The sequence below is a fragment of the Crotalus tigris genome, unplaced genomic scaffold, assembly GCF_016545835.1.
Source record: "Crotalus tigris isolate CLP2741 ecotype Arizona unplaced genomic scaffold, ASM1654583v1 scf7180000018825.4774228, whole genome shotgun sequence".
NCBI lineage: Eukaryota > Metazoa > Chordata > Lepidosauria > Squamata > Viperidae > Crotalus > Crotalus tigris.
The window spans coordinates 3473414-3487208 of NW_024097215.1; the positions used below are offsets into that span (position 1 = coordinate 3473414).

General features: G+C 44.0%; 1 protein-coding gene across 4 annotated transcripts in view; it reads right to left on the reverse strand.

Moving 5' to 3' along the window:
* Nucleotides 1-253: 253 nt before the first annotated feature.
* The window catches only part of ROBO3 (roundabout guidance receptor 3), a 228409-nt gene continuing 214867 nt past the window's right edge, over nt 254-13795 (reverse strand). For 3 of the 4 annotated variants that reach the window (XM_039356471.1, XM_039356470.1, XM_039356473.1), the window contains 11 exons: nt 13306-13329; nt 13143-13188; nt 11844-12001; nt 10939-11214; nt 10286-10445; nt 9250-9477; nt 8118-8299; nt 6765-6872; nt 4927-5106; nt 2236-2390; nt 254-757 (listed from right to left, as the gene is read on the reverse strand). In XM_039356471.1, the coding sequence (XP_039212405.1) occupies nt 746-757; nt 2236-2390; nt 4927-5106; nt 6765-6872; nt 8118-8299; nt 9250-9477; nt 10286-10445; nt 10939-11214; nt 11844-12001; nt 13143-13188; nt 13306-13329 (1529 nt within the window). In that variant the 3' untranslated portion in view covers nt 254-745. The remainder of the gene's footprint in view (nt 758-2235; nt 2391-4926; nt 5107-6764; nt 6873-8117; nt 8300-9249; nt 9478-10285; nt 10446-10938; nt 11215-11843; nt 12002-13142; nt 13189-13305; nt 13330-13795) is intronic. The other variant, XM_039356472.1, reaches the window with a different exon arrangement.

Sequence of the window (13795 nt, forward strand, 5' to 3'; positions counted from 1 at the left end):
GGCACTGATTTTACTTTCTAATGTGCTGTTTTTAATTGGGCTCAAGTAGGAAGCCTCGTCTTTGTGTTTCATATTTCTGGCCCTCAGAAAGTTGCTGCAGCTTTCTGCAATTCAATAAAGTTAAAACACTGCAGTTTCTGGTAATTCCCTTTTTTAAAAAGGGAAGTGGAACAGGCAAGATACCTGTGTTTCAGTATCCACGAGGATGCATCACCGGGGGGGGGGGGGGGAAGCACAGGTTGTTCAGAAAGACTCAGGTTAACAAATAGCTTTATTGGCCATTTTAAAAAAGGATTCATTAGCTACCAGAGAAATCCCTGCTTTATGGCAGGCAGGGCGAAGCACCTGGGCAGCATCTGATTATGTGCTTGATGTGATGGGCTCTTTCAGGACCCAACGTGAGCTGAATGTCTGCAGATCCACTTCATTTCCTGCTTCATCTCCCACTCCTTGCCCGCCACTGCTAGTGGCACCAATCTCCCCATCTTGAAAAATGCCCAGCCTCTTCCCAAACAGGCCCGCCGAGGCTCAAGGCTTGAATGTCTCTTTGTCTTCATTTATAAATACGGTTTCCTTGCCTCTCTGGGACCGTCAACCTCCAGGAAAACAAACCTATTTACATGGAGCCAGGCCATACTGCTCCTTTGGAAGGATCATAAATTAGATGCACAGAAAACCACCAGGCCCCAAGTCTACAGATGCCAAATTCGTAACCTTGCTCTGCTCATGCCAACGGCATTTGGTTTCATCTTTTCTCCTGAAAATGTAAGAGAAGAACACATCAATACGCCTGTTCCTCTAGTTTGTTTGCCTTTCAGTATTGTATCATACAGGTTAAAAAAAAAAGAAGTGCCTATTTATTTCCTTCTAGAAGTCCATCACCCCAGGCTGCTTAAAACACAGACAGGCCACTTGTAGATCACACATCTGCATTCCTGCCCACTTTTCTCATTGGCTGGTTGAGCTGTATCTTGGCTAGCTGCCAGTAACTGACCCCATCTGATATTTCCTAGCAGTTTGTAGAGAGGCACTTAGTTTATTGGCATCTCAAAGCTAAGAGCAACAGAAAACTAGCAGCCATCAGTGATTTCTGAGGAAGGGAGAAGTAACTGAGGGAGAGGGCAAATGCTCTGGGTCTGTGTGAATGTGCATGAAAGCATGTCACTATCATCCTGTAAGTCTTTTGGCTCATGCATATCTCCAAAACTTCAGTGTTACTTGATTTCCCCTCCTCCAATGATTTGCCAGTTCCCCGCTTAATTTATCTAACTTTTCTCTAAACTCACTTTGATGATCGTCTCTTAAAAGTCAAATTGACTGTAACTGGACTCCCTAGGCCAGTGGTTCTCAACCTGTGGGTCGGGACCCCATTTGGGGTCGAACGACCATTTCACGGGGGTCGCCAAACAACGCAGTCCGCCATTTTTTCCCCCCTTTTCCTTAGCTGTGCTACTCCCTTTTATTCTATTGGCTTTTGAAAGCCAATAGAAGAGACTCTCTTGAATAGAGTCTAATTCTATTGGCTTTCAAAAGCCAAGAGGAATTGTCCAGGCTGTCTCTGCCCTGCTGAACCCGCCAAAAGTTCCATTCTGCAAACAGTGCTGCACCAGTTGAGTAGTCCTCAACTTACGACCGATTGGGGGTCGCGGCATTAAAAAGGTTGAGAACCACTGCCCTAGTGCAATCGCTACAAAGTTGAAGGAGATCTGGATCAAGTCTCTAGCATAAATTGGAAATGATCGGGGGATAAAATTGTGCCTGGATAAAGCTCCCCTAGATGCAACGACCTAGGGATCATATGAGGAATATTATTTAGGTAGCTTAAGACCTCACAAACTTGCTCACTAATGCAAAACCAAAATGGTAAATCATGGTTTATAAACCGCGCCGATCTGTTTAATACAGTACTCTAAAATATAATACTTTGTTTTATCTTAATGTACTTTTTTTGGTCATGGCATACAGTTTGGCAGGTTATATAATGTAGGCGAAATGAGAGTTAATCTAATACTTGGTTTTGTCTGCTCCATATCAAATGAGCAATCCGGAAGAGTCAGAGTAGAACGAAGGTTTAGTACTCTTCCCAGATTCTGTGGTTCTGAAACACGTCAAGATACACGTCATTTCCCATTGTTCTTGAGATCTTGACGGCTGTATCAGCCCACCCTTCTCAGCCCACCCCAAAGGGTGCAAAGGAAAAGGGGAAACCTGTCGTAGGGAGCCCTGCACAATCACCTCATTGCGATCCCCTGTTGTCCGGCTGCGTCCTGATCCGTGGCCTCTGGATGCCGTGGAACCCCTGGAAGAAGAGCTTCCTGTTGTAGAGCAATTGCTTGACACCTGGCTCCGGGAGAGAAAGCTGGGCCTGCTGTAGGGAACAATTTCTTCTTCTGCCAAGAGACACCCAACAAGAGGGTTTAAAACAAACCAGGAAAAGCAACCGTTTCTCTAGTAATACACACCACAGCTGTTTTGGAGTCTACACCATTAGGGAAGCAAGGATGGGACAAAAATCAGAACCATTGCCAACTCTTGCATCAGACATTCTTTTCTAAGGAAGTAGATGTTTGTGAGCACACTCAAAATCATGAAATAACACTTGGCGATTCCTTTCCAGTCCTTGAATGAACAACATCCATACTCGTGATCATTTTCCAATTGCTTCTAATTCCTGCTCTTTAAAACAAACAACAACAAAAAACCCAACTTAAGAAGCAATTCCAAGCATTTATCTTGGCAAAAATGCAGTCCAGAGGACAGCAAAAATTCTGGGCTCAATAAAAGGGAACCCAGGCTAGAGATTCTACAGCATGCAATGGTCCTCGTCAACTGCATTGCAAATAAAAATAAAAAGTTTTATTTGCATTGCAAATAAAAGTTGTGGATCTTGAAAGAGATCCCTTACACTTCAGAATTAGGTCTTGTGGAAGTGTCCCCCCCCCCCAAAAAAGTGAAGAGTTAGCGGTGAGAGGAGCGATTCACTATAGAAACCTCCGCTTGTAATGATCATCTGCATGATCTCTAAAACAGTGGTTCTCAACCTTTTTAATGCCGCGACCCCCAACCGGTCGTAAGTCGAGGACTACTCAACTGGTGCAGCACCGTTTGCAGACTGGGACTTTTGGCAGGCTCAGCAGGGCAGAGACAGCCTGGACAATTCCTATTGGCTTTTGAAAGCCAATAGAATTAGACTCTATTCAAGAGAGTCTATTCTATTGGCTTTCAAAAGCCAATAGAATAAAAGGGAGTAGCACAGCTAAGGAAAAGGGGGAAAAAATGGCGGACTGCGTTGTTTGGCGACCCCCGTGAAATGGTCGTTCGACCCCAAATGGGGTCCCGACCCACAGGTTGAGAACCACTGCTCCGAGGTAGGTAAAATGAGGACCCAGATTGTTGGGGGCAATGTAATATATATATATATACATTGCTTACTGGTGTACACCGCTTAGAGAGTGCTTGCACTTAAAAGCGGTATATAAGCCTCATAAATAAATAAATAAATAAAACATCCTGTTTCCCCCAGGAATTCTTCACTGGCTTGGATCATAAGCTAACAGACATGCCTCCTTCTGTTCCAGACTCTCAAAAACAGCAACTTAGGCTCTAGCAACTCTAGGAAGTGTAGCTCCGTTCGGGTACCTGAATTCTTAATGTACAAACCAGACACCTTAGAAATTATTTCCCAGGGTTTCTGCATTCAGATTAATATTTATTTTGGGCGGGGAGGTGGGGAAGGGAGGATTTAAGTAGGCATTCACATTTTCTCCTACCGCCAAAGCAAAACTGAAATAAACAGTAAGGCCAAAGAACTAAGAGCCGTCCAGTTTGCTGTGTATGTCTTTAATACAGGTAGTCCTCGACTTACGATTACAACTGGGGCCACAATTTCCATTATTAAGAAAGGCAGTTATTAAGTGAGTCATGCCCAGTCTTATGACCTTTTTTTGCCATTTTTGTTAAGGGACACACCAGAGTGTGCTAAGTGAACCAGGTGGTTGTTAAATGAACCTAGCTTTGCTTGTCGGAAGATGGCTGGGAAGCTCACAAATGACAACTATATGAGCCTACAGTACTGCAACCATTATAGATACAGGTCAATTGCCAAGCACCTGCATTTTTACCATGTGGTTCTGGGGATGCTGTTACGATTGGTTGTAATTCCCTTTTTTTTTCAGGGCTGTTGTCCCAAAGGTGCTTTTTGCAGGAGGCAATTGGACTTTTGAAGATGTTTCACTTCTCATCCAAGAATTGTCTTCAGCTCCGACTGGATGGTGAGGAATGGAAGGGTTTATATTCCTTGCAGACAGCTGGTCATTTGCATTCTACTAGAGAGTGATTGAGGCCATTTGGAAGTTTGTCTGTGTCCTCAAGGTCACCTGAGTGGTGCAAATGGGTATGGAGTCTTCTTGGAACTGTTGAAAGGACTGTGTTGTAGAGTGGCGATGGATGATGGTGTATTTCCCTCCCTCCCCCTTCTGTTGAGAGAGGGCTGTTCAAAGAAAAACAAGAAAGTCCAGTTGCCTCGTGAAAAAGCATCTTTGGGACAATTATGGCCTGGATGACTGAGAATCTCCCTAGACTTTCAGGGCCGTTGTAACTTTGAATGGTTGCTAAATGAATGCTTGTTAGTCGAGGACTACCGGTATTGAAATCAAATGCAACCTGCTTTGAGACTCGTTCTGCTGAAAGATGAAACACATATCAATATAGTAATGGCAGCAGATTTTTTTTTTCCAGGATGAAACCACAAACCATCCTCCTTGAATCTTCAAGGAGCTTCAAAGTTGTCATCTTCCTTCAAAAACACAATGCTCCAGAAAGCCCTAGATGGATGAGAGTTCCTACTGCTGGCCCGTGACTCCAGATCAATAAGCAATCTGGCAATCAGCCCATAGTATGAGAAATGCTCCTTATGATTAACGTTACCATCTCGGTGCTGGTGGTAGAGCTGGCCAGCCACTGTGCGATGGGCAACTTTCCTCTCCATGGCTGAGGAAGCATTGAGGTCTTTCTCTAAAGAAGGGTCACAGTCTAGACGCGGAGTGCTGTCTGGAGCAGAGCTGCTGAGGTCTTCTGCAGGTGGTGGCAAAGGTGGTGGCGGTAGATCTGCAAGCAGAACTGATGATAAAGCACAGCTCTTGCTTTCTGTGAAAGCCCTGAAATTTCTTCAGGTGGTCCTCCAAAGCATTCAAAAGATTCATCTTAAAGCAGGGGGTGTCCAAACTTAGCAACTTTAAGACCCGTGGACCTCAACTCCCAGAATTCCTCAGTCAGCATAGCTGGCTGGCTGAGGAATTCTGGGAGTTGAAGTCCACAAGTCTTAAAGTTGACATTGGAAGTTGAAGTCCTCAAGTCTTAAGGTTGCCAAATTTGGAGACCCTGGTCTTAATATTGGCAGCCTTAGGAACCTGAAAATCTCAGAATGGCACCTGCTGTACTCTGAATGGTGGTGCTTGGAGAATCAGGTAGATAGCAAAAATATTTCAGTTGTAGTTACTCTAAAGACAAAAACTGCTTCCTTTATTTGCAAGAACCAGAAGGAAATGGGGGGGATCAGGACCAACATCAGCAAATGGAGAGTTTGTCACGGGCTAGCTGCCATTGGTGACTTCAGAAGTCCACCCATGAACTGGAGTGTATATATAACCAGCAAGTAGCAATAGACTTTGAGCAAACCAAAATGACCCCTGCCCCACAGATGGTCCCAGATGCTTGGAAGTGAATATCTATAAAGAGAATGTTTGTAACTTAGAGTTGAAATCAGGGTCCTTGGTGTTCTCTGTGCTTGGTTGTTTTCTTGCAGATGTTTCATTACTCAAACTAGGTAACATCATCAGTGCTAAGACTAACACTGATGATGTTACCTAGTTTGGGTAAAGAAACATCTGCAAGAAAACAACCAAGCACAGAGAACACCAAGGACCCGTAGCTTTAATATCTTCCATAAATAGGATTTGACATTACCTTTGGGTCATGGGAGTCATGATGTGACCTCATGCAATGGCCTGAATGCCCAATAAGTATGTTAAACCAAAATGGAAATCTCATCTGAACATTGTGAGAATCTCAGCATCTTGCAGTTGTGACAAGGTCATACATTCATCATACACAATAAATGTCCCAAAAGAAAACCAGGGCCGTTCGTGAGGATTTAGCGGGCATGCTACCATGCTGGGGCTCTAGATTCCACTTTCTGCTCCTAAATGGTGGCTTATTAACCCTTTATATAAGTAGCTGTACTACTTAAGTGAATTGCTTCATTGGTCCCCACTGGCTGAAACTCAATATAATACTAGCAATGCGTGGCTTGCTTGAGATATGAGAACGGAAAAAGTTAAACGTGTTCCTGAAAACAATTGTGTGAGCAAGATTCTATAAAAGGAGGTGGAAAGCAGATGCTTTCCAGATGTGAGCGGCTGCTTCTTGGTACACTTAAAAGAAAATCACATGGAGGAATTAACCAGATTAGGTAATGGAATTAAGAGGATGCTATAATTAAATGGCACCCAGCCAGTTTGGTATAGTGGTTAAAGATCTGAGGCTACAAAAAAAGGGAGACTGAATTTGAGTCCTGCCTTAGGCATGAAGCCAACTGGGTGACTTTGGGCCAGCCATTCTCTCTCGGCCGTAGGAACGAGGAGACAAGGGCAAACCGCTTCTGCAAGCGTTGTCAAGAAGACTGCATAAGCTTGTTCACGCAGTCACCAGGAATCAAGAGAAAGGAAGAGGTTTAAACACCATATAAGCACAAACTTGGCACTGACCTCCTTGTTTCTTCTCTCGACGGTAGTGGCTGGACTTTGATTTCTTTTTGCCTTTTCCCTTCTGACCCAGAGGAAGCAAAACATCACCAAGGCTGGAATGGGTCTTGCCTGTCAGTAAGAGCCCAACATCAGTAATAATTTAGCCTTCCCCACCAACTTATTGGCAAAGAATTGCTCACCTGTGCTAAATGGATAAAAAAAAAAAAACCACTGGCAAAATATGCATCTTATGTTAAGCCATCATGTGATGTGTTGGATTTTGGTTTAGGGTGTTGAGTGAACTCAGTCATAATGGTTGAATTCCTCATATTTCAGGTCAACTGGTTTGGCCCAAGCACTTCACCTTTTAATCTCCCAATAACCCATGAAGTAGGACAGTGATTTTTCATTCCATTGACTACAAAGGGATTTCAGACCTGGTCCTTGCAATCTGATGAGCTAAGCAGATCACCATGAAGACTCTCTAAAGTCTCAAAGAGAATTAATCTTTGGCAACGCAATTACAGGTTGTCCTCAGCTTATGACAGGGACTGTTCAAAGTGATGATGGCTCTCCCTCCCCCCAAGAAAAATACTTAGGGCCAGGTTTCAAAGTTCTGACAGCCAGCCCCTCCCCTATCCTACTCACATTTCCAACTCTTGGCAACTGGCCTGCATTGATGGTCATTTCCCATGGTCACACGACCACAATTCATTGTTTGTAAGCCATCCAGAGTCACTGAGAGTGAGTGGGCAGCCATATAAATCCTCTCAATAAGTAAATAAATTTACGACGTTTTTGCTGAAAACTAATATTTACTTCTGTTTTTAGCAAAAATACCCCCTAGCACAGAGGTCCCCAACCTTTTGGGCACCAGGGACCGGTTCCATGGAGAAAGGGTTTTCCACAAACTGGAGAGCATGTAGTTTTGTGTGCTGCCTGCATCCCATGGATGGAGCTTTGCTTGTTTGTGCAGATCGGTTGCTGGCATGCTGTGGCCCAGTACCAGTCCACGGACCGGGGGTTGGGAACCCCTGCCCTAGCAAACAATGGGTTTACTTAACAAGCATGATGCTGGTTATTCGCTTAACAACCATGGTATTCACTTAACAGTCAATCCAAAAAAGTAATAAAACCAGGTCCGCACATGAATGACCCACTTTACAATTGTCCTGACTCAGAACTGTAAAATGCTCTAATTACAGTCGTAAATCAGGACTGCCCATCACTACTAATATTTTACTCCTCCTGTAACAGGAAGCTAGTTATAAGGGAAAATTCCTTGACAGTGTGTTCAAGGAGGATGCCACGGCCATCACTGTTCCTGCGATGTGATGGGACACCTGGGAAGAAGGACTTAAAAAATGAACTCACCGTGACCTGGGGAGTCCACATTCTCCGCACTGTGTGCTGGTGTTTGGCTGAGGTTACGTCGGTGGCTTTGCCTGGGAAGCATGGCTTCCGGCCTCTCTTCGGGCATGTTTAGATTGGGATTAGACTGAGTCAAGGGGGGACTTGAAGGCCTTGGTAAGGGTCCTGAGCCATTGGGTAACCGCCTGGGAAGCAAAGGAGGATCAGACTAAATGGACAGGTTTTCAAGATGCCAAATTTCCTAATCCAGTGATGGCGAACCTTTTAGAGACCGAGTGCCCAAACTGCAACCCAAAACCCACTTATGCATCGTCGAGTGCCAGGTGGGCATGGCCCATTGGGTAGGCATGGCCCATTGGGTGGGCGTGGCTGCGGTGGTAACAGCAGACTGGGTGGGACTAAAAAGTTCAATCAATCAATTCCAACTTTGCAAGATCTTTATTTTTCCCGCGAGAAGTTGAAATTGACTGATTGAACCTTTTTTTTTTTTTTTTGCACACGGCGGCGGAGGCTTAAAGTGAAAAGGTTTTATAAAACCCAGCTGAAGGGCTAGGACTGGGGCGATGGCACGTGCCCACAGAGAGGGCTCTGAGTGCTGCCTCTGGCACCCGTGCCATAGGTTTGCCACCACTGCCCTAATCACTTAAATGTAGTCCATTATTGGAAGGTATCTGATAATATGAAGAGCTTTAGACTTCAAGAGGTGTGCTTGAGCTCCATCAGGATGGCATCCTCTGTCTGCAGTAGGAGTTGCTTTCAACTTTCCATTGTACCAAACACTGGAGGTAGGGGGGGGAGAGTGTCTTGGGGGGGCTATTTTCTTAATAGATCTCCCTCCTTCTTTTCAATACATCAAGGGCATTCAAAAGATCTGATGGAACACATTGATAAATGAATTTATTGAACATAATCCTAAATAATTGAGACTATATTAGCATTCAAACTGCAGTGGATTTACATCTTACAGAAAGAGGCAAAGCTTTGCCTAAAATGACCCTTCCCTCCTCCCATAGCAAAGAGACCCAGGAGATACTGACGGTAAAACTTCTGCAGATCATTAGGAGGACTAGAATCTGTGAAGGCCACACTAAAGGGGACACCATAAGCCTAGACTGCAAACTTGGTGAACTCATACCTGGGTAGATGTGGGATCTCAAACTGGTGCAGCCTGGGAATATCCTCGGAAGCTCTCATCTCTTCCCGTGGGGAAGGGGTCAGAGTGGCTGTGGACTGCTGACCATAGGAATTTGCAGGAGAAGAGGCATCGTTGCGAGGTGGGGGAAGAGGACATTCTTCTTCCTGGATGTTCTCCATTAAGTAGGTTCTCTCTGGCAGAGGTGGACACCATTCCTCCACTTCTGACCTATCAAAGTTCATACATTGTCCTAAGCCATGACTTATTTTAACCGTGGTTTATTAAACATATGCTTGTTCATATGTGCTAGTAAGTCATCTATACCTATTCATATATCATGCAACAAGTCAAACAAAGCACGCTGTGGATTCATTGGCGCATAAAGTAAGCCAACCAGCAATCTATATCGCTGACAGTGGACTGCAACATGCTATACTTAGTTACTAAATTAAATTTATTTGGGCTCACAGTAAACATTGAGCCATCAACTGCTACAAGCTACAGCCAAAGCAAGACAAAGCAAAAACTAAACTTAGCTCATTTCCTAAACATTTCAATCAGCTGGTTGAATTATGTTTCATGAACTTAACCAATAAACTAGCCGGGAAGACTAAATTCCCAATACACAACGGATATTGTAATTGAACACACGCATGTTCCTTGCAGCTCTCTCTGTTCAACAGGTAAGTTTAGAAGGGAGAAGAAAGTCACAGGTGGAGGGGCATCTAAGGGTTCTGAAGGTTAAATCTTGATTTTTGAGTCAGTTGACGATATCCAGCATGGAACTGTTGACTTCAAAACTGGCAATACTGATTATAATTATTTTCCCCCTCATACGTATTGCTCTGTTCATAAGCAAGACATTAGGGCAGTCTGCACTACAGGAAAATGCATTACTACTGGAAAAATCTGGTCAAAATTCAAGTGCAAACTCAGCCTTAATATGAACATGAAACCTGCTCTTCAATGCCAATTCTTTCAGTGGGGGAAAACTCAGTAAAATACTGTCATTTCCCAGTCCTCCAGTGGCCCTTACGTCAGCTCTAGTTCTTCTTCCTCCTCCTCTTCTTCCTCCTCCTCCTCCACATATTGGCTCAGCTCATTGGCAGATGGTGGGGGGGGCAGCACTTCTGTCCAGTTGAGGGATGGTGTTTTTACTGGCTTCCCCATTGATTTCTGTTTCCCAGGTTTAGCAACTACGGAAACGGAGAAGTTAGACCTTCCATTACGGTAAAAAGACTTTGATTGCAAGCCTAGTCCTATCTCCAAAGAACAACTCTTATTAAAATTAATGAACCTGCATGTTTTCTTTAAGTGGCCACCTAACCCTCCATTTGCTAAGCTTTACGATTCTCCTAATCTTGCTGCAACAATTTGTGCTTCTCTTGAATAAGACGTTATGCATTTTTATGATGTACATATTGTATCGTATTGTCATCAAAGCTATAATATTTTTTTTCCTGGGTAATGTCAGGATGACAACATTGCAAGTTGAGACTAGATACATGATATACTCAGCAGGGATGGGGGAGGAAGATCTGCAGACCGGGGGATAGTCTGGGCTACAACTTCCATCGTTTCTAATTTGGCTATGCTACTAGCTATGTGTTAATTAGACTTGTACTTTCAAACATTTGAAGGAACATTACATGTCCATGATCTAGCTTCTTGTAGGCTTATGGTCCCTACCACTCTCCACCCTGCCCCGGTCGGGCTGGGCATACTGGATGCTAGAGATGCCAGGCTCATTGTTCCATTGGCCTTCCTCTTCATCCGGTGAGTGTAGATGAGTTGCGCTATATGGTACCACAGGAGTTGTGGCATACGGGGTGGTATGCTGGGAAAATGCCCCATTGAAGGTCCTCATATCATCACTGGCAGGGTCAATGGTGCTGTAGATGGGGCCATCAGACACCCCCGTCCCAAACTTCTCCGTCTGAGCAATGTAATTAGAAATCCCAGCATCTGTAAACAAGGAGAGATGTTGTGAGCCTTATCAGGCTTTTCTAGGTTGAGCTGAAGCAGACTCAGGGTGCCTCAGTTCCAAATGCCTCTAACATCTGTAGGTTTTTTTTTATTTGAACTTACTGAGAGAGAGAAAAGGGGGTCCTTCCTTGTTGTATTTTCAAAATCCTGTTTCAGCTTTGCTCTTGGGTAGGAATATCTCTCAGCCACTTGCTCTAAAACAAGGGTTCCCAACTGGGGGTGCTCGCACCCCCTGGGGGTATGAGACAATATTCCAGGCGGTGCAAAAACCTGGGTTTTCAAAGTTATAGTCTATATGCATAATTCGTTGCTGCTATTTTGAACTCTTGCGAGGGGTCCCAGAATATATCAAAAGCGTTCTAGGGGTGTGGCGTATAGAAAAGGTTGGGGGCCACTGCTCTAAAAGACTAAGTTTCTTACTGGAGCCTGCCCACCCTGTTCTCCCACTGATCAACTAGCTGGCTACAGATTTTTATTTATATATCAGATTTAGAGACCACCCATCTCACTCACGGAGGGAGTCTAGGCAATGCATGCTTTCCTTTTGCTAGCCAGTTCTAGACCTTGTGCGCTCCTGAGAAACACAGTTGAAGCTATGGAACTCTTACCATTGTAATATCTTTCTGTGACGTTATGGTTTCCTGTACAACAGGCCATTCCAGGATCTTTTGTCTGCCCATTCCGCAACAGATTTGGGGCTGGCCAGGAGTCGGCCAGCCATGGGTAGCTGGAGGCACTGGTAGCCATGGCTAGCATGCCAGGACGGCTAGAAGAGAGACAGAAAATTATTTATTTGGTGGCTAATGTGACAGGCACTTAAAAAATAATTTGAGTAAGTGTGCACGCTTTAGTTAATTAATTGATTAAAAATGGTTTCAATTTAATGCATGTTTTTTTTAATTAAATTCAATTATGAGGCGAAGAAGGCATTTCCAATTATCACGGGTATCCAACCATGGGAAACTTTAAGATTTGTGTTGCTGGCTAGGGAATTCTGGGACTTGAAAGCCACAAGTCCCAAAAGTTCCTAAAGTTGGACACCCATCTTTTAGATAGGCACATGCAGGTTGCAACAAGCAAGACATTAAAGGGAGTGTTGTTGTTGTTGTTGTTTTTGGTTCAGAAATGCACAACTTTAAATTTTGGAGTTTGGCTTATACCACATTTTTAACTTTGCTGCTAATGTTTAGATACCCAAATTGGTGTCCTGGGGAGTTGAGAATTATGTTAGCACAACACAACAGGAAAACATTTGACTGAAAATGGCTGGAGTTATTTATTTGCTTGCCTGATTTCTTAATTAATAAATAATTGCATTCTTGCAATGTTCAATAGCAACCCTTCATATACTTCTTGGGATTTGAGGGATTAATGAATTCCAACACGCTGTTCTGTTTTGTGATTAATTTTTTAATCTCCTCTTTGGGTGAAGTGTTTTGAAAGATGAAACAGACACATGAAATTTGGTATAGAGTGAAACATGGTACCCTGGAGAGATCTGCTGCAATTTCAACTATTTCACTGAAGAATACTGAAAGGGTTGAAATAAAGATTAACTGACAGCCTGCCAGAAAAGAGGTAACCTCTGAGTTATATGATGGATTACCATCATGGTTTCATCCTTTCCTTCAATATCGGATAAAAGTGGAGGGAGAAATTCTGTCTTTTCAGAACTTGCTTGCCTATTGCAAGGTTTATTGCTCCCTAGAAATCTCTTGATTAGCAGGACTTAGTTGACTAAAGGCATTTAATTGATCAATCCAAATCAATTAACTGATTAAATGTTGCAGAGGCTCTGACTCTTGAGATTTTTGCCCTGATCAAGCAGAAACATGGGTTGCACTGCTGAGAACCAATACAGCTTACGGGGAGGATCTCTCTCATTAGCCTGAGGCCTCTGCACTCACCTGCTGCTGCCGACACGTGCTGGACCATCCGTGTGGGGGAAAGAAACTGCAAAGGAGAACAGAGCAGAGTCTCAGGGATGCTCCTTTCAGGAACAAAAGAAGAGGGTGAATTGGAGGTATGGAGGACAAAGCAATACGATGGGAAGGGGGCACAAAGCCTTACCTGCTGGCGTGTATGCAAAGGAAGCTGAAAAGAGAAGCAAGCAAAGAGTGAGGCAGCTCAAAAAATGTCATTGCTGGGGTCAGCATGGATGGGCAGGGAGGCTAAGTTAAACTGATGTGACACAGTGGATGCATTGCATGCAGAATGGCATATATATTCCAAATCCCACTTAAAGGGAACCCACCAAAGTTGAGAAGAGCCCCTTGTCACAAGAAACCCCCAAACGGGCGTTGTGTCCCATTCACGAAGACTACATTTTCCTCCAGTACTCAACTCTCTACTTAACACAGGACTGAACAGAAGAGGAAGCTGGAGGCAATTAACCAGAAGTCTGCCTTCCCCTTCTTCAAGAAGGGGAGATGTTTAGGAGGAGTGGTCCAGCCTACAGGGCATAAAAGGGTCCAACTTTTTCTTTGGAGCAAATTATTCAGTTGGAGCTCTCCAGGGTGCTGAGATGCTCCATTCTGTTTAGTAGGCTTCTAGAGCAAAG